This window comes from Hipposideros armiger, unplaced genomic scaffold (assembly GCF_001890085.2).
Source record: "Hipposideros armiger isolate ML-2016 unplaced genomic scaffold, ASM189008v1 scaffold_352, whole genome shotgun sequence".
Classification (NCBI taxonomy): domain Eukaryota; kingdom Metazoa; phylum Chordata; class Mammalia; order Chiroptera; family Hipposideridae; genus Hipposideros; species Hipposideros armiger.
In genome coordinates, this window is record NW_017731702.1 from 354,576 (window position 1) to 374,045 (window position 19,470).

The following is a 19,470-nucleotide window of genomic DNA, read 5'->3' on the forward strand; positions in this document are numbered from 1 at the left end:
GTGAGGATTTGTACACATTTTTAATGAACTGGACCTTAAGATAATCAGATCTGGCTGAAAATACGTAAACGACAACTAACATACCAGTGACAGCAAATATGTGCTATCGATAGACTTTAACAGTACAATTGCTCTCTTTGCAAAATGAGAAGCAATAATTTAGAACCACTATTTTTCAAAGTGTTATTTAATATTAAAGTTTAAGGGTTACAGTTTAAAGATTTCTAGGAGGCAAAGGAACAAAGACAAACTTTACCTATTTAGAATGGTTTTATATCAATAAAGATATTCATAATAAACAATTTGGATCTACCTGATTTTCTTGCTAACAAAATAGCTTCTGAATAGCTGGCATTTTCCTATTATATATCTATAAACTTTAAAGATTACTATGTATCAAAGGCTGATTTAAAAAAATGAAATCATCTCAGCAAATTTCAAGGGAAAAAAAAGAATCAGGTGGCGAGCCACAACATAACAAATGTGCGTACTTCTTTGTTGATGAATACAAAGCATTCAAACTTCTATTTTTGTAGTTTCCTTCAAGCACTAGCATAAAATAAATCCAGTAGTAAGTAAAATAAATCTGACAATTAATATAATAGGTTTTCAGGGATCACCTAAGATATTGCTATGGATTATGTGAATACCCTGTACATATTTCACATTGTCACTGAGTCAAGAAAAATCAGAAGACAGGATATCTTCCATTGACATCAAAATAAAATTTGAAAGGTTTGCAAATTAAGTAGGGATTAAATTTAAAAAAACTTTCTTTTCAATAGTAAACACTTATTCCAAAAGATTGCTTAGTAATGTGAAAATAAGAGAACCAGTTTTTTTCTTTCAAAACTTAAAAGATGCTGCTCTGCTGTCAACTTGCCTGCATTGTTTCTGATGACAAGTTTGATATCATTTTTCTCTCTTTTCTTCTCTATATAATGAGTCTTTTTATCCCCCCTGACTACTCTAAAGACTTTCTCTTTAACACTGGCTTTAAGTACCAATTTGATTATGATGTGCCTTGGTGTAGTCTTGTTTCCTATGCTTGGAGTTGTCTGGGCTTCTTGGACCTGTGAGGTCATATTTTTCATTAAATTTGGGAAAATTTTGACCATTATTTCTTCAAATACTTTTTTTTTAAAAGGTTTTATTAGGGAATTGGGGGAGGGGAACAGCATTGGGGAATCAGGGAAGAGGAACAGACAAGTTGCTGTCCTTTTGTTCTTCAGTCTAGTTGTGGAGGACGTCACTTCACTGGCCCATATTAGTATTATCACTGCGCTCTTCCTGGGTGAGGCAGTCACTAGCCAGCAATTGGACAGCCGCTCACGGTGGCCCACAGCAGCTCATGAAAGCGCATGCCCGCTGCCGGCCAGCCTCACTGCAGCCTATGCCATCGCCAGCGACTCATGGCTGCCCAGCTCCAGGACGAGCTGTTGTTCACCATCTTAGCTGTAGAGGGCGCAGCGTCACTGACCCTCATATGGGATCCCAAAAGAGTCCCTGCTGCTCAGAGCTGGCATCCCAAGCCAACTCTTAACCAATGCGCCACTCGGCCGGCCCCTCAAATGTTTCTTTTATTCTCCCTTCTTTCATTTGGGGATTTCAATTACTTGTACATCAAGCTGCTTGAAGATGTCCTGCAACTCTTTTTTTTCTCCCAGTCTTTTTTTCTGTTTTATTTTGTATAGTTTCTATTGCTATATTTTCAAGTTTACTAATATTTTCTTGTACGATACCAAACCTACATCAATCCCACCAGATATTGCAAGACATTAACATCTCTTGCCTGGGCCGGCCGAGTGGCGCGATGGTTAAGAACTGGCTTGGGACGCCAGAGGTCCCCGGTTCGGATCCCACATATGAGGGCCAGTGACACTGCCCTCCACAGCTAAGATGCTGAACAACAGCTCAACCTGGAGCTGGGCTGCCGTGAGTCGCCGGCGACGGCGTAGGCTGCAGCCCCTGTGGCAGTGGGTTGCCATGGGCTACTGTGTGTGGCCAGCAGCCAGCATGAGCGGCCAGCAGCCACTGTGAGCGGCCGTCCAGACGCCGGCGACTGATTTGCCTCGCCCGGAGAGAGTGCAATGATGGTGCCAACTTGGGCCAGTGAAGCAACGTCCTCCACAACTAGACTGAAGAACAAGACGACAGCAACTTGTCTGTTCCCCTTCCCCCAATTCCCCAGTGCTGTTCCCATCCCCCAATTCCCCAATTAAAAAAAAATCTTAAAAAAAAAAAATCTAGGGGAAAAAAAAAAAAACATCTCTTGCCTAAAGAATATATGATATGGGGATATTATAATTTTTAATTCCTAGAAATATGATTTGAGTTTTTTAAAAATTATCTTCATGTGTCTACTGCACATGTTCAATCTTTTATTGGGTTGTAGGAAAAGTCATGACGTATTGTTTCTATGTTTTTTCCGACAACCCAATAACTTTGTAGCATATGGAACATAGTTATAAAAACTGTTTGGATGATCTTTTCTACCAATTTTACCATATGTATCTTTTTTGGGGTAGTTTTGGTTGGTTTTTCCCCCTCAGCATGGATCTTACAATGACCACTGCTGTCCTCTACCAAAACAGCTGCTGGAATGCAGGCACTGCATTTAAGGGGTCACTTTAAGACCACAATGACAGTAATTAAATCAATTTTTTAATTATGTAATCTTGGAACCAAGCAGCTATACTTTTCCTTCCTAGTAAATAAACAATTTCATTTTAAAATGAAAAAAATTTTTGAAGCTAGATTGGTTTTGCTTTTAAATAATAATTCATAATCATCGATCAGCAAACACTTACATTTGAAATTACAACAAGACACATCTAGATAGTTCTCAGAAAAGTTTCTAATGTTAAAGACATCATAGTACAAGAATGATATAATTACTGAAGATACATAATTTACATTTGTAATGTGGACGATATAGTAAAACCAATTTTGTTTGTTACTGAAAAGTTATTGAAGAATTAGCACTGTATTCACAATTACATTTATTCAAGGCTAAGACTAAGAGTTAAGTCTAAGGCACTGAAAATCTTAGTAGAGATTAAAATATAAATCTACATCAAATAGCTAGTGTGATGACTGATTTTGAATAAAATCAGCCACTTAAAAAAATAAGTTCTATAAATCAATATTACTATAGTTAGAATAATGAAAAATTAGTAGCTCTCCCATAAAATTTAGGATTAGAAAATTGAATCAAGAAACTTCAAGTGGTGCCAGCTGAGTGGCGCAATGGTTAAGAGCTGGCTTGGGATGCCAGAGGGCCCCGGTTCGGATCCCACATATGAGGGCCAGTGACACTGCCCTCTACAGCTAAGATGCTGAACAACAGCTCGACCTGGAGCTAGGCTGCTGTGGGTTACCAGCGACAGCATAGGCTGCAGTCCCCTGCTGCAGTGGGCTGCCATAAGCTACCATGTGTAGCTGGCAGCCAGCGTGAGCGGCCATCCAGAGGCCGGCGACTGATCTGCCTTGCCCAGGAAGAGCACAATGATGGTGCCCGCTTGGGCCAGTGAAGCAACATCCTCTACAACTAGACTGAAGAACAAAACAACAGCAACTTGTCTGTTCCCCTTCCCCCGATTCCCCAGCGCTGTTCCCCTCCCCAAATTCCCCAATAAAATCTTTAAAAAAAAGAAACTTCAAGTGTTAGTTCTAAAACTATGCTCCTACACTACTCTTGAGATAATATTTCCCTTACCTTCAAAATAAAGTAAGAATTAAAATTACCACTATTGGGTTGTTGGAAAAGTCATGATGTATTTTTTCTATGTTTTTCATTGCAAAAATACAACATGACTTTTCCGACAACCCACTATATAATGTTACTGAGGATTCTACATATAATGAAAAACAGATTTGGGTAGATTCATTTGCTAACAAGAGATCTACCAGACTAACTGGTTTTAATAAAGTGTGCAAAAAGCTGATGACTAAATGGAAGCAAAATACCTATTATTCATTTAAAAGTTCAGGATCTCATGAAGAATGTTATTATATTTTTCTGTAACATCAAATGATACAGTTGATACTTAAAAACAAAGGAGGTGAGAGAGGGGATAAGACAAACTGTTAGGTAATACCAAAAGGCTAGCATCACTCCAAGTGAAGAAAACACAATTTCCATGTAGGATACCAATTAGCAGTGTCATTTCAGAAGTAACTCCAGAGGTATAGTCACATTAAATACTTCACTAGACTACTACATATTAGGGAAGGAAAGGAATGGTACTAAGAGCAAAAAAAAATAAAACGAAATCATTTTTCAGCTACAGGCTCTGAGAATCCATTATTCCAATTTTCCCCTCATTTCTCAGATAAGACAACAGCTCTTAAGAGACAAAGTGACTAGCTCAAGGTCACAATTAACAGCACACACAGGACTAGAATTCAGGTCTTATGAATCCTTGGATATTTTTCTCTACACTATCTGCTAAGGAAATGCTCTCTAGCATAAAAGCAAAGTAACATGGATTAAACTCAAACACAACTTAAAAGAAGGCAGTCAGAGCAGTGTAGTATTAGCTATACACTAGGACGAAGCTCTTGTGGGTTAATATGGTATAATTCAGGGAGTGAATATCCTGAGCAGACTGAAATAACAGTAGCCAACACACAATAATTACTAGGTGTTCACCATTATCCCATGACCATTTACATATTAACTTATTTATTCTACTTTTGAGGTAGATATTACTGTTGTTCTCATTGGCAAATGAGGGAAGAAAGCACAATGAAGTTAATAACTGGTGAGGCCAGGAGACTAGAAGTGATTCCAAGAGAAAAAGAGGGAAAAGTTGATGTATCTATTTTATATTCAGGTTATCAAAGTATTTAAAAATTCAAGATTATTGGCATTACAATTTAAATAAGGTTTGAGGGTCACATGTTTTCTATAAGTAAAAGGGTAAAACCTCTGCTCTGCTAAAACAAGAAACAATTATTTCAGATCAAGAGTTAAACTCCACTTCCTGTATAAGGAATACAATTTATCTGTTTCAGGAATACATTTCAAATTTCAAGTCAGTTAGCTTACATTAATTTTCCAACAGGGGATCCATGAATAGATAGATGAATGCATGGATGAATGGACTGACCAATATTTTCAAACCTACAGAAAAACCTATAGTGATATATGATTCTCCCAAATTTTTAGAAGCTACTTTTGTAACTTACCATTTTTTTCCTCTTATCCTGTTCTGTGGGTGGTTCTTCGTCTTCTGTTACTTTTGGTTCTTCCAGATGAGACATCAACATACAGCTGCAGTCAAAAAAAATTTTTAAATAAATTTTTTAAAGTCTATGACATACTAAAACCAAACCCTCAAAATCAGAGAACATTAATACTTCTATGTACCAAAATATGAGGAATAGCAAGATAAATTAGATTTATAAGTAAAAAAATCTTTAATGACAAAAAGATATCTCACTTTAAAAAGGGCCACATGAAAAAAATTTAGAGCATTTTACTTGAGCATTTAAGGTAGTAAATGATAAGAAATTTATTTATAGGCAACTTTTGAACCATATATCACTTGACAAAAAAGCACAATGTACCCTTTATATCTTTCTAAAACATGATACAAACATTTAAAATTAATATTTCTTCTTTTACCACTAATCTTCATATGTCTGTAGATTATTACACATTTCTAATAGCAGTAATTTAAACAATAACATAATTAAAACATTATTAATTATGTAACAATAAACTTTGTGCTCCAAATGACATTACTACTATGCTAAGAAGAGCTTGTCCCCAATAGCACTTGTCCCTACAGCATAGTTATAAATCATTTTATTTTGATTATCTGCATCACTGCTCTTCACCATTAGCAGAGATAATAGAAATATAGTTTCCTATTCAGACAACACTGGTTCCAGGAAGACAAGAAATGAATATTGTCTAGTGAATCAAGCTGATGGAACAAACCTCCCTGTTTCCTAATTTCGAATAGTAGGAGTCAATAATTTATCAGTCATAGGTTCCTAACCAATAAACTATAGCAAAGAACGCTTAGTTTCTCTTACATCTTGTAGCAAGTACAGGGGAAGGACAGAGGAAAGACAGGAAATACAGGGAAGGACAGGAAGTACAAGGGAAGGACAATTCCTGACTCAGTTGTGTAAATAACTTTTAATTCATGGTTAAGGACAGGTGCTGACACCAGAAACCTGATCAGATCAGAATCACTCTTGCAAGGAACACTGAGTGTCCTTTTCCTCGTATACCCCATCATTAAAAATTTTTTTGGAACAAGTACCTCTGCCTCAGTCAGTGCACAGTGGTGAGATAAAACACTAAGAATCTTAAATTGAAAATAAGAAACCCTGAAAAACAACAAGCGTTCAATCCCTATCTCATTGCACGGCCTTAACCTCTTGGAGCTGCAATGCTTCCATCCCCTACGACGTAATGTGATGTAGCACATGGGGTTGGCTAAGGGACTCGGGTTGAGAAAATTATGACATTATTATCTCAACCCAAAAGCTATTTAATAAAATGAAATGTCTAGATCCCAGTTTGTATTTCAGAACTAAATAATAAGATGGGGTTCTTTCTCACTAGCTATTTGATGCTTGCTATAGATTTGAATTCTAATGCAGTGAAGCTAGGTCTGCATGGAAGTATGCTTTATAGTGCATCAAATTCTTTCACTGAATTCCAAAATCTGTTAACTTACTTGTGTAGTAAAAACTCTTCGTTCCCCCTTCTTGAAATTAAAAGATGAATCACAGTAATAAAGTATACGTATTTTGTTGACAAAGATTAAAGATAAGGAGTCATGTTTTGCATAAAAGGTATGGTGAGAATTAACTGATTTCAAATAAGCTAAAATGTGTGGGTTATGAATGTAATAATAGTGATAGTAATAAATAATAACAGCAGTTTAAACTGGGAATGACTGACAATGTGAACACAGCCACCCGCTCCTCACATCCTATACTCACTCTACACTCACTCACTGAATACATGCAGGCACTCTAGCCCACTATAAGATTCTTTCCCAACAAGAAACTCCAACCAGACAAATACAACCAACAGTGGTAGCATGCAACATAAAACCTTTTAAATCATTATTATGTTTAAACAGTACTTGTACTAACACCTTTAACTTAAATCTACACAAACTCACTTCTGAATGTTATAATAAAACTAGAACTGACAACACTATTCAATTGGTCTGTGTAGTGGACCATTGAGTTGCCTATATAACCGTCCTCCTTCCTAATGGAAGGACCCCTGACTTGCTCCAGTATGCCTCTCTTCCATGCCACACAAGCTTCAGGAAAAGCCGATGCAACCCCAGTGCCAGGGACTCAATAAGCAGTCATGGCAATACTACTCCCCTGGTCAATGACTGCTTTCAACAGCAGCGTGTTTAAGAAATCCTAGCCAATTATACATGAAGAGAAGTCTGATGAAAGACTTCTAAGAAAGTCTTTCCTTTGATGTTAAAACAAAACAAAACCACCTCTGGGTGGTAAACACACAATGTGATATATAAATGATGTATTACAGAATTGTACACCTTAAATCTATGTAACTTTGCTAACAATTGTCACCCCAATAAACTTTAATTTAAAAAAAAAAGATACAAGGATGGGGTGACCGGTTAGCTCAGTTGATTAGAGCATGGTGCTGATAGCACCAAGGTTGCCGGTTCAATCCCCACATGGGCCACTGTGAGCTGCACCCTCCCTAAGAGAGTCAACTATGGCATTTTAGCATGAAAGCAATGTGTAACCAATGACCATGGCTGTTCCCCAATAAAATTAAATAAACAAACAAACAAAAAAGATGTAAGGAAAGAGAAGATTACTGGTACTGGCATTGGTGTGAACCGTAATGCCTACAACTACTTTGTGACGATGAGGGAAAGTAGCCTACAAATGAAGTTAATGTGCTGAGGGGATGGAGTAGAAAGAACCTGGGTCTTTGAAGATGTGGTGAGGACCCAAATAGCTAATCCTAGAGCCACATACCTAGAGTTGTTTTGTTGTAAGAGATAACTAATTCTTTATTGCTAAAGCCAGTTGACTCACCATTTCTCTTACCAACAAGCTAAAAATCTTTTTACAGTCCCTTATATAAATACCTTATCAAAAATTCATTTCTGTGCTCATGCCCAGTTTCCCTCTCCCGATACACCCATTTCACTTCTACTTGAAAACAGGAACTATGTAATTCCTAATGTTTCTCTTCTTACCCTGGTAGTTAGCGAGCTCAGGGCTCAGTTTTACAGGCATATGCCACAGGTTTCCCAATCAAGGATTCTTCTTCAAATTCCTTCAATCCTGTGTTAATAGTTTTTGGTCAGAATAAGCACATCCTTTTCTTATGCATTGCCTCAAATCCTCTTATGGCCACTAGATTGAATATTAGCAGCTAACTAAATGTTGTATAGTAGCAGTATAGACAAAGTGCCATGAAGGAACAGAGAAGGATGCAATGAATTCTTCCTCAGAGTTCAGAAAGGACTCTAGGACTCTTAGGGGCAGGTATTTGCCAAGCAGGGCAAGACAGGACTGAGGGCATGACATGCCAAGTGGAAAAACTGTTACGAGTCAAGCAAGGTATATAAAAGGAAATGGCACATATGGGGAATGATGAAGAATCTAGGGAGGTAAGAGAAAAGGCCAGTGATGATATAAATTGAGGGAAGCATAGAACAGCACTCCATCAACTTTATTCTGTAAGAAACTGGGCTTTTAATTTCAAGAAGTGGGGCAGAATGGATCAGAAAAAGAAAATTGGAGAGAGACCTCCAAGGAGGTCACTGGGACCTATACCAGTTAGGATAATATACAAGTGATGTCAGGATCAGGGAACCAAAAATTCTTTTTGTCTTCTCTATTTTATTCTGAAGAACCATCTGGTGAGTCAACATATCAAGTGAAGGAGAAAAATGCTTATAGAGCCTAAATTTTACTTTTGTTTCAAATAAAACTACTATTTCCTTTATGGCCAGTATGTTTTACACTCTTTAGCTATAAAAAACACAATTTGAGTCTTTTTTTAATAAATTTTTGTGCCTCTAAGCATCCTAAAATGCTGACTAAACCATCTCTTCCTTTTTACTTCCCAAACATTGGCAAGGGGTTGTCAATCTCATTTCCAGATTGCCTAAAAACAAAAAATAATTTAAGGAAAAAAAAGGGAAACCACTCTAACCACAAGCAGAAGGCAAATTCCAAGACTCATTAATATATTTTCCTGGCTTAATGAAATAAGAATCCTACTAATTAAAATACAAACATATAAAGAAATCCATGCAAAAGAATGAAACTGGACACTATCTTGACCACACACAAAACTTAAGTCAAAATGGATTAAACACGTGACTCAAGGACCTGAAACCATAAACTCTGAAAAGGAAACATAGGCTTACGGTAAGCACATTGGCATCGGTCTTGACAATGATTTTTTTGGATCTGACTCCAAAAGCAAAGGCAACAAAAGCAAAAATAAATAGTTTGATAGGAATATCAAACTAAAAAGCTTCTGTACAACAAAGGAAATTATCAACAAAATGGAAAGGCAACCTATTGAGGGGGAGAAAATATTTGCAAATCATATATCTGAAAAGAGATTAATATCCATAATACATAAAGAACTCATACAACTCAATGGCAAAAAAAAAAAAAAAAAGAAAGTCCAATTAAAGAATGGGCAGAAGATTTGAATAGACATCTTTCCAAAGAATACATACAGATGGCCAACAGGTACATGAGAAGATGCTCAGCATCACTAATCATCAGGGAAATGCAAATCAAAACCACAATAAGGTATCACCTCAGGCCTGTTAGAATGACTATTATCAAAAAAACAAGAAATAAATGTTGGCGAGGCTGTGGAGAAATGGGAACCCTCGTGCACTGCTGACAGGACTGTAAACTGGTGCAGCCACTATGGAAAACAGTACGGAGTTTCTCAAAAAATTAAAAATAGAACTACCATTATGATCCAGCAACTCCACTTCTGGGTTTTTATCTGAAGAAAACAAAAATTGGTTTGTAATCACAAGAATTTGAGGTTTTTACTTTATCTGAATTCCGATGTTCTCGAAAGTTAAGATACATGCCAGACACATTTTGTTTATTATATGATTAACAAGATTCAACAATATATATCTGCTCTCTATATTTTTCAACAAAATATGATTCAAATGGCAATCTTTCCATTTGCTACAGATGGTTTTATAAAGAGCAAAGAAAACGGGCTCAATACACTACTGATGAGAGTTCAAGTGGTCTGGAATCTCATGAAGCCATGCTTATCATTGTATGAAACATGCCCTTTATCAATAGTAATAAGAGGAAAGGTGTGGCAACTGTACAGGCTACAAGAGGATATAGTGATTAATTTAAAAACAGAATTTCAAATTAATAGTTATATAAATGTGAGATTATCAGCATTCCTGATAACATGATTTTTTACTATTCTTCCAAAGAATATAATTTTAACTATTCTCTTTTGGAACTAGTCAAGTACCAGGTGCCAGCGATGCTCCAACCAGGCAAATACAAAAACAGGATGCTTACCCATCCCCTTTTCCCCAGAACTTGCCTGAAAGTCAGGGAAACTTTGTTTGTTGAAAAAAAGAATATATTAAAAAAATCTTTAAAAAGGAATTCACATGCTAAAATACACTTGAATTTTTAAAAAAACATGTCAAATAATAAAATAATTAGACCAAAGAAGCCTAATTCAGAATTTCACTACAAAAAAATAAAGCTGATCTCAAGATCAAACAATAAATATTATAAGCAAAATAACAAAAATGTTTCTTTAGAGGAGACAAAATTAAAAAGTTGCTATACTGTTCTTATATGCTGATGATGAACCAAAAGCATGCAGGTTATAATTAATTATCCCCAAAGTAATTGTCCAAGTACAATTAAGTAAGTGATCCACCTACTCTTTATAAGTTCCTGTTTCAGGGTCTTCCGTCATGACATCATGGAGGCCCTCCACTGAGATGTTGATAATCCCACAGAATTTATCTTGGATAACACTAGAATAAAAGAAGAGCAAAACAGGTCAAACTGGAGTGTTTCAACAGGTAAGCCTCTTGAACATGAAGAGAAATTTCAGTTCTAAAATACAGAAGAAACTTTCAGAATATATTTCTTAAAGCATAAATTTTATCTTGCATATAACATTAAAATTTTCTTTTTCGCTAGCTATTAGTGTGTTTAACTACTAGAATAGATTAGATAGGAAAGATATTTTAATATTGTTTATAATAGGTCTTGTGTTGATTTTATAACTAAAAAGATAAAGATAATGTTAAACATGAAAATCTCTACTCTTCTAAATACACTATCAAGAAAAAAAAAAAGACAGGTATAGACTGAGAAAAAATATTTGTACACGTATCTGACAAAGGACTTGGATCCCAAATAAAGAACTCTGAAAACTCAGTAAGACAAATAACTCAATTTAAAAATGGGCAAATTTTTGAACACTGCCAGAGAATATGTATAGATGTCATATCAGTACCTAAAAAGATGCTCAAATCATTAGTCATCTAAGAAATGCAAATTAAAACCACAATGAGATTTTAATTAGAAGTAAAATTAGAAAGAGCAACCGTACCAAGTGCTGGCAGGGATGAGAAGCAACAGGACTTCCTATACATCGCTGGTAAAAATAAAAAATGGCACATCCATTTTGGAAAACATAGGCAATTTTTATAAAGTTATACACACTCCATATAATCAAGTAATCCCATCCCTAGGTATTTACCCAAGACCAAAACAAGTACCCCCAGATCTGTATGTGAATATTTATGGTAGATTTATTTATAAAAATCCAAAACTGCAAATGACACAAATTTCTATCAACTAATGAATAGATAAACAAACTGTGGGACACTTACTCACTAGAATAGCAGTCAACTATATATATATATATATATATATATATATATATATATTTTTTTTTTTTTTTTTTTTTAAGCTGAGCCATCCTGCTACCTGTTGGCAGCTCAGCGGCTGCTCAGCTCGGGCTGGACTCGAACCGCTGTTGCTCAGAGCTCAAACTCTTGAGCGAGCTCTTAACTAACTGAGCCACTCGGCCGGCCCTAATAGCAGTCAACAATAAAAGAGAATAAATTACAGACACACGCAACAACTTGGATAAATTTCAAAAACATTACACTAAGAGAAAGGCTCCAAAGGCTACATGCCATGTGACTCCATTTATGTGAATTCCTGGAACACAGTTATTTGATCAGTGGTTGCCAGGCAAAAAAAGAGAAGGAAACGTTCTATATCTTGAGTGTGGTAGTGGTTACATAGTATGCACATTTGTCAAAACTGGAGGCTAAAAGGGGCTTTTCTGTATTGAAACTACACCTTAATAAACATGACTTGAAAAAAGCGGAAATACAAACCAGCAATTGGCACACTAAATTATACTATTTGAATTGAAAAATAACTGAATAAATGATAGCTTGTCTCCACAGAACATACAGTATCCTCCCTACAAGGGATAGACCCTGCTTCTCATACCGCATTAACGTGTGTAATTAAAGCTTTAAAAGTTCAGTACAGTAATTCCCAAGGTTAGCACACTTTGGATCACGTTCCCACCTTTGTAAAGTCAAAACTCGTCGTCTACACATTCAAATGTGATCAGATTTTAGAGAATTAAATCACCAGATGGTCAAGTAATAACTAGTTGATATCATTCTGATACATTTTAATCTGCATATTCCATCCTATTGCGGAAGTAAAGGTATCTGACGTCACTGTATTTCCTAGAACGAAAAAATCGCTAAAGAAACACGCACAGTCTATCTTAGTTTAGTGAGAAACACCCTGGAAAAAAGTAGAAAACCAAGATTTTGCACTAAAAGTTCAGCCACTCAAGTGCGATCTGACTGCAGTTAATTTGTTTCTTTAGGCGTTGGGTCTCCTTGTCTGTAAAATGAAGGCTGGACTTAAGTACAGGAGATACATGGCGGAGGAATATTGCCATCCGCCCTCCCCACCGCAGGTCATTCGCCACTAACCCATCACAGCGAGCTAAGAGGCGGGGCCCCAGGTTCCTGCTTAACAGCGGCACTGTGCACAGCGCTCAACCACTGATCTCAATACGATAAAAAAGACAAAACCCCCTACACTAAGCTGCCAAGGCCCTTCACAGGGCTTGTATCGATATTAGGAACAATCCACTCAGGCGGCAGCCATCACATCCAAGCAATCAACCCCACACCTTCCAGGGAAACCAAAAATTTCACAAGAAGTCAATGAAATTGCTGAGTACTGTGTATTTCCTCAAAAGGCTGATTATGAATTTTCCCAGCAGATATCTGGCAACTGGAGTCTGCGCATGTTCTGCTTGGCGAGCGAATGTTAATTACAAGCGAGTGTAACAGAGATAAAAACAGCTTACTCTGACAGCTAGCTCATTTGATTATAGGTTCTACTTCAAGTTATCACACTGATCAATGTTGGTGCTCCAGCATGGGCACATGTTTTTGCAGAGAAAGTAAGAAGTTATATCTTTGCTGTATGTAATTAGAAAAAAATAATTAGCAATATGCTGAATTAATAAAAAATACAGTTCTAGAGCCTCGGCCTCAATTCACACAGGCACTTTCACAAGACCAAGCCTTCAAGGCTGAGAACAGATTGCAATAAACTGCAGCATGCATAGAATAAAGCTTTAACGGCACAATGCTTGCCAAAAATCACTAACTTCACCCCTTTCTCACAAAAGATGAGATTATTTAGATGACACTGCTGCAACCAGAATAAAGCTTGAAAAGTTTTGAAAAAAAATCTGAGTTAAGGAACCTGAGATTTATAGAAAACCAAAAGACAGAATCAGTGAACGATGGACAAAAAAAGTGTTAAGAAAATTAAAGAATGGGTAATGATATTTACAGAAGCAGACTGGACACACACCACAGGATACTGGCCCGTCTGTTCAGCCTGCACGGGCTGTTCAGGAAGAGACTGCTGTCCCGGTCCGTGCTTATTCAGGCTGGGGGAACTCAGTCATGTTATCACTGGTGTTCCCGCTCCCTCTCCCCTCCCCTGCCTCCAGCTGGATTTCTAGCTGTACCATGTGAGACGCTTAGAGAGACGGCTGCCTAGCAGGGGAAGGGAAGGGAGGTGAGGCAACCTCGCTCAGTCCGTAGGTCAGTCATTTTGTTCATTGGAATGTGACGCATGCTGCACAGAAAAGGCCACAAGAGGCAGAGATCTAGCAGGAATTCACCAGACAGGGAAAACCATGCTCACCTGGGAATACCTATTAAGGGCCAGAGAGGGTGAAGCACAGGCGTCAAGCTCAGAAAAGCGGGGAGAATGACTATGGTCCAGAGCAGAAAGGTATGCTGGCTGGCTTTCAAAGAGGAGAGTTGACTCTAGAAAAGAAGAAGGACTAAAGAGAGTGGAAAGGAAGTATCCAGGCCATATTCTGGGATCAGTGAAAGGAGAAGTTACACATTAATTATCTCCAAAGCATTCCGGTTCAAACAGCACTCAAGAGGATGCACCTCAATTACCACTCATTAATTAGTCTGCAAAAAGGACCCCCAAATGTTAGGGATAACAAAAAGCCACAAGAGAGTTGTATTTTCCTGGCAAAAATAACATATATTTAAAGAAAGTAAGCATTAAGAAGTTATACATTCTTTATCTCCTTTTGTAAGTATTATAAAAATGTTACCCCAAATGTGTAAAAGTAACATTTTTAAAATAAAGTCTTTAAAATAGATGTCTTTTATACAGTATTCATTATGAAGTTTTGAATATTAAGCCTTCACTTTTTATTCGCACAACACTCTTTCAATCCTTATCTTTTACAAATTATCAATCTTGTTTTTCGTAATACAAGTCCTTCTGAATAAATGCTTTACAATTTGATTAGACACTTAAAATGAAAAGAATCAAAAGAGCTGTAAACCCTCAGAGGAATGAAATGAAAATAGGTTTACAGAAGAAAGGGAATGATAAAAGGCATGTACTTTGATAATCTCATAAACACTATCTCCTAAATACAAGCCAGGAACGAGATATTATTTGCTGGTTTTCTTTGATGAAAACCACCCCAAGTTTTTTCTTTTATATGTGTTTTTGGAATTATGAGCAATATTTTATTAGAATTCTTCTTACTGTGTCATCTTCTAGTTGTCTCTCATGCATATTCATTCAAATCTTGTGTTGGTTATAATGTGGAAAAAGTGAAGGTAGCCAGAGAAATCATGTAATTTTAGATGTCACTCAGTTCTTACCCTCTCAAACCAGTGCTTACTAAGAAGTGATAGTTCACATTAACTAGTACATAGCAACCTGAAGTCCCTGAAAAGATTAGCTCAACTCCATGATAGCTTCTATAGCACAGTAAAAACAAAAACAAGCCTCAGGAGCTAAAACACAAAACACAAACCGATTACAGACTATTGCAGCTGAAACTTTACATATCTTGGTAAAGTCCCATGAGCAAACTTCAGAAGACTGGCTCAGTGAGTATTAATAAATAGGAGAAGGACTTATACAAGGATGCCAATTAACTTACAAAGAAAGAAATGATTAGAACAACGGGTAATGTTACCCAGGCCAACTCTTCCTGATGAATAGGTCACCATGGTTAGGTTCATTTTAGCCAACATTTTATGAGCCCATATGTGTCAGCCATCACTACAGGGCCTGGGGATGAAAAAGATGCCCTCCTCAGGGAATTCAGAAATGAAAGACGCTTGAATCTAGTGCACATAATTTTGAATGTACACAGGGAAGTTGTTGCACATTTGAATGTTACCTGTTCTATGATTCAGAGGGGGGAAAAAACTGAGAAAAGCTGTGCTGTAAGCTCAGGAGCTCATTATGAACTAAAAGGCTGCAGGAACAATAAAGAAATCAAGCAACAAATAAGACTTTCTTTTTGTTGTTGTTGTTTTAAATCAAATTATGATATCCTGAACTGCCTTTCTCAGTTTTACAGGTATTTCCGACTCATTAGCTGGACTCCTCTAAAGTCAGTGTATCCTGTTACCTGTGGCGTTAACGAAGCACTGGCAAATTTTTATTCTCCAATTCTCATCACTGGCCCCCTGAGACTTGATCATTCTTCCTTGAGTTCTTAAGAGTTTTCCACGTTAACCCACCATTCATTGATTATGTTAGGCTAGATCCTCCTCTTAAAGAAATCCCAATTTTGATATAAATTTATTTTCATTTCACAATGCTAGATGGGACCCAACAGATTCTGTTTGTTTTCTTATTAGTGATGGCTTCAAGGAGGCAAATGGATGCTTTCTATTCCATTCTCTTCAATTTCGCTATTTCTCCTCAAGAACTTTCAAGGGCTATCAAGAGCCTCGGCAACTTCTCTTGAACCCATCTCTCCAAAGGTAAATTACTCTTCCTTTCACTGCTTTTAAGGCAGCGAAGTTGGCACCTCTTGAATATAAGTTCCTGACACCAATATTGGCTCACTGCCTTCCTGCGCCTCACAATGTTTTCCATAATTTTTCATTCACCTTAATTCACACTTTCTTAGTGAAGCCTTCCCTGACTATCCTTTAACCAACTGCAATTGAGCAGTCTGTCCTTTGACTTTCCAGTAGCATAAATCCACTGCACTCTTCATTTGGTATGCAACTCATTCATATTCCTTTCTCCTAATGCCCTGTAAGTTTTCATGCCTGCATGCCTGCCTTCCCTACGATTATAAGTAACTTGAGGCAGAGCCCATGTGGTACGTTTATATTTTTATGTCCTACATCATTATGCATAATGTGAACACTCAATATAATCGTGGGAGTTAATGACCCCCAAAGCTCAAGAACGCCATGCTCGGTTCCTTTTCACAGTATTACTTTTACTTCTTTTTAAAATGCGAGTCTGGATACCTGAGTTGTAGATAACATAACGTATTACTACTCTACACTACACGTGAGGCAGGAAATAGAACAGAAGGTAGTTGTGCTGGAATCTATTTCTGAAACATTCACTGCATTTTTAGAAAATGCAAGGAGAGTTTAACATCAAAGATGAAAGAAAATTAAACAAAAGGAAAAAAGTATTAGTAACCAGAACATTACCTCCTTTTTGCTCGTCACAAACACTCTTATGTTACGTACCTGGCTAATATATTAATTTATTCTCATAGACACAAGTTATAAACATACTGCAGAAAGACAGGCCTTTTCAAACATCTACTTGTTTTGTTTTCCAAGTATGTGATACGTGATGTTACACATATGCAAACATTAAAAACACAGGTGAGAACATGAAAAACTATACTCAGTAACTAAAGACTGTTTGATCATTTAAAACAATTCCATTAGTTTTCAGTAAACTTTCCAGTCAAATGTACTTGAGTAAAACTATAGTTCTTAATCTTGACTTAATATTTCCTAAAGGTATGATATTTCAAGGCATTTTCTTGGTATGTAAAAGTATCTCTCTGTAGAGAACATGAATTGCAGAATACTTCATGCAAAGTGATTTTTCCTTGCTTTTAAAAACTACATACAAAAAGAAAATCAACTACATATCTTTGAGTTTATTCAACAAACTTTATTCACCAAACTTAAAAAACCATGCTGGCTTAAAATTATTTCTGTCCTTTACTATCATTATGAACCCCAAAACAGGTGTTCAGAAAACAAAATGCCTTTAGAAAGAGAAAGGAAAAAAATTTAATCTCCAAAGGCACAAATAAATGAAATATTCCAATATTCATTTGGTTAACCTAAACAGGAAACATTAGATTGAATGTGACTAGGAGTCTAGTTTCTTTCCTCTTGTCCAATTTTTATTAGTATTTTTCTAGTAGGCATTTTACACTTCCATTTTTCAGATAGCTATTCCATCATCATAGAGCATGCACCTTAAGTTACTTTTCTGTAAGTGATGGATTTACACCACATCTTCATTTGCTTAGACCTGGAAGGTAAACAGGCATGCAGAAACACAGACACAATTTCAGTTACCTTGTCTGAACAGTTTTGTAATATAAAATTGATGATTAATAGTTTTTCACAGTAGCAGGCCCAAGGAAGAAATGAATCAGATAGAACCTTACTCACTTTAGAATTTTCTCTGCTCTAACCAGACCATAATTATACTATTTGTATATCATAATTAATATTTGAAGTTACTCTCACATTTTACATCTTAAATATAAGAGGTCAGTGAATTTAGGGCAGTGGGTCTCAATCTTCCTAATGCCGTGACCCCTTAATACAGTTCCTCATGTTGTGGTGACCCCCAACCATAAAATTATTTTCGTTGCTACTCTATAACTGTAATTTTGCTACTGTTATGAATCGTAATGTAAATATCTGACATGCAGGATATATTTTCATTGTTACAAATTGAACATAATTAAAGCATAGTGATTAATCACAAAAACAATATGTAATTATATATTGTGAAATATTTATTTCTAATTACAAATAAATGAAATTTTGTCTTGAAGCATGGAGACGGATAGAGGAGTGGTGTCTTGGTTCCTAAGATCATCGAAAATATGTGTTTTCCGATGGTTTTAGGCGACCCCTGTGAAAGGGTCGTTCGACCCCCAAAGGGGTCGTGACCCACAAGTTGAGAACCGTTGATTTAGGGTAACTTAATAAACACATTTTTTAAGCACTAAAAGCCCCAACAAAATAAAATATTCTCTTAACTATACTTTCTACTTATATTGTTTAACAGGATTAAGCAAAGAATAGCAGTTTATTGAAAGGAAATGGCAAAAGAAGAAAGCTCTGATTTATCAGTCTTATTATAGAATTTCTACTACACCAATGATCTATCAGTCTTATTACAGAATTTCTACTACACCAGAGGCAACAAAAGGGGTGGCAATTACACTAAAATTAGTTTGTTTGTTTTTTCCCTATAGGTATTTTCCAGGACCAAGGCTGCAAATACTTTTGTCACTTAAATGGAAACTAAGTATATCCTTTCTACACAGTATTTCTCTACATGGTCATGGAAAAGTGTATTAATAAATCTAGTTCTTCTGACAAACACTGGCAAGGAAATGGGATAAAAAATTCATAGTGGAAATTCACTAAGTTATTTTTAAATGAAAATTGAATTTTTACATCCAACAATGATCCCTACAAAGGCTTTTATATTATAAACCATTCCTCCAATTAACATTTTTTGAGTGCACATACAAAGGGAAAAGCCATTATTTTTAAGACAATAAAAATATTTTAAAACTACATGATTTATGTATAATGAGATGAGAAGAAACTGCCATCTGACGTGATTTTCAAGAGAAAGACTGTGTTTTAAAAACCACTGCCCGTGGGCCGGCCGAGTGGCTCAGTTGGTTAAGAGCTCGCTCAAGGGTTTGAGCTCTGAGCAACAGCGGTTCGGGTCAGCCCGGGCTGGGCAGCCGGGAGCTGCCAACAGGTAGCAGGATGGCTCAGCTTAAAAAAAAAAAAAAGACAGGTATAGACTGAGAAAAAA

At 36.5% G+C, this 19,470-nt stretch overlaps 1 protein-coding gene across 1 annotated transcript in view; it reads right to left on the reverse strand.

Annotated features, from left to right (window-relative positions):
* Window positions 1-19,470, reverse strand: part of IPO11 (importin 11) — a 197,354-nt gene that overhangs the window by 17,065 nt on the left and 160,819 nt on the right. The window contains exons 22-23 of the mRNA XM_019661540.1: window positions 10,941-11,036; window positions 5,194-5,278 (exon numbers count right to left, since the gene is read on the reverse strand). Of these exons, the coding sequence (XP_019517085.1) occupies window positions 5,194-5,278; window positions 10,941-11,036 (181 nt within the window). The remainder of the gene's footprint in view (window positions 1-5,193; window positions 5,279-10,940; window positions 11,037-19,470) is intronic.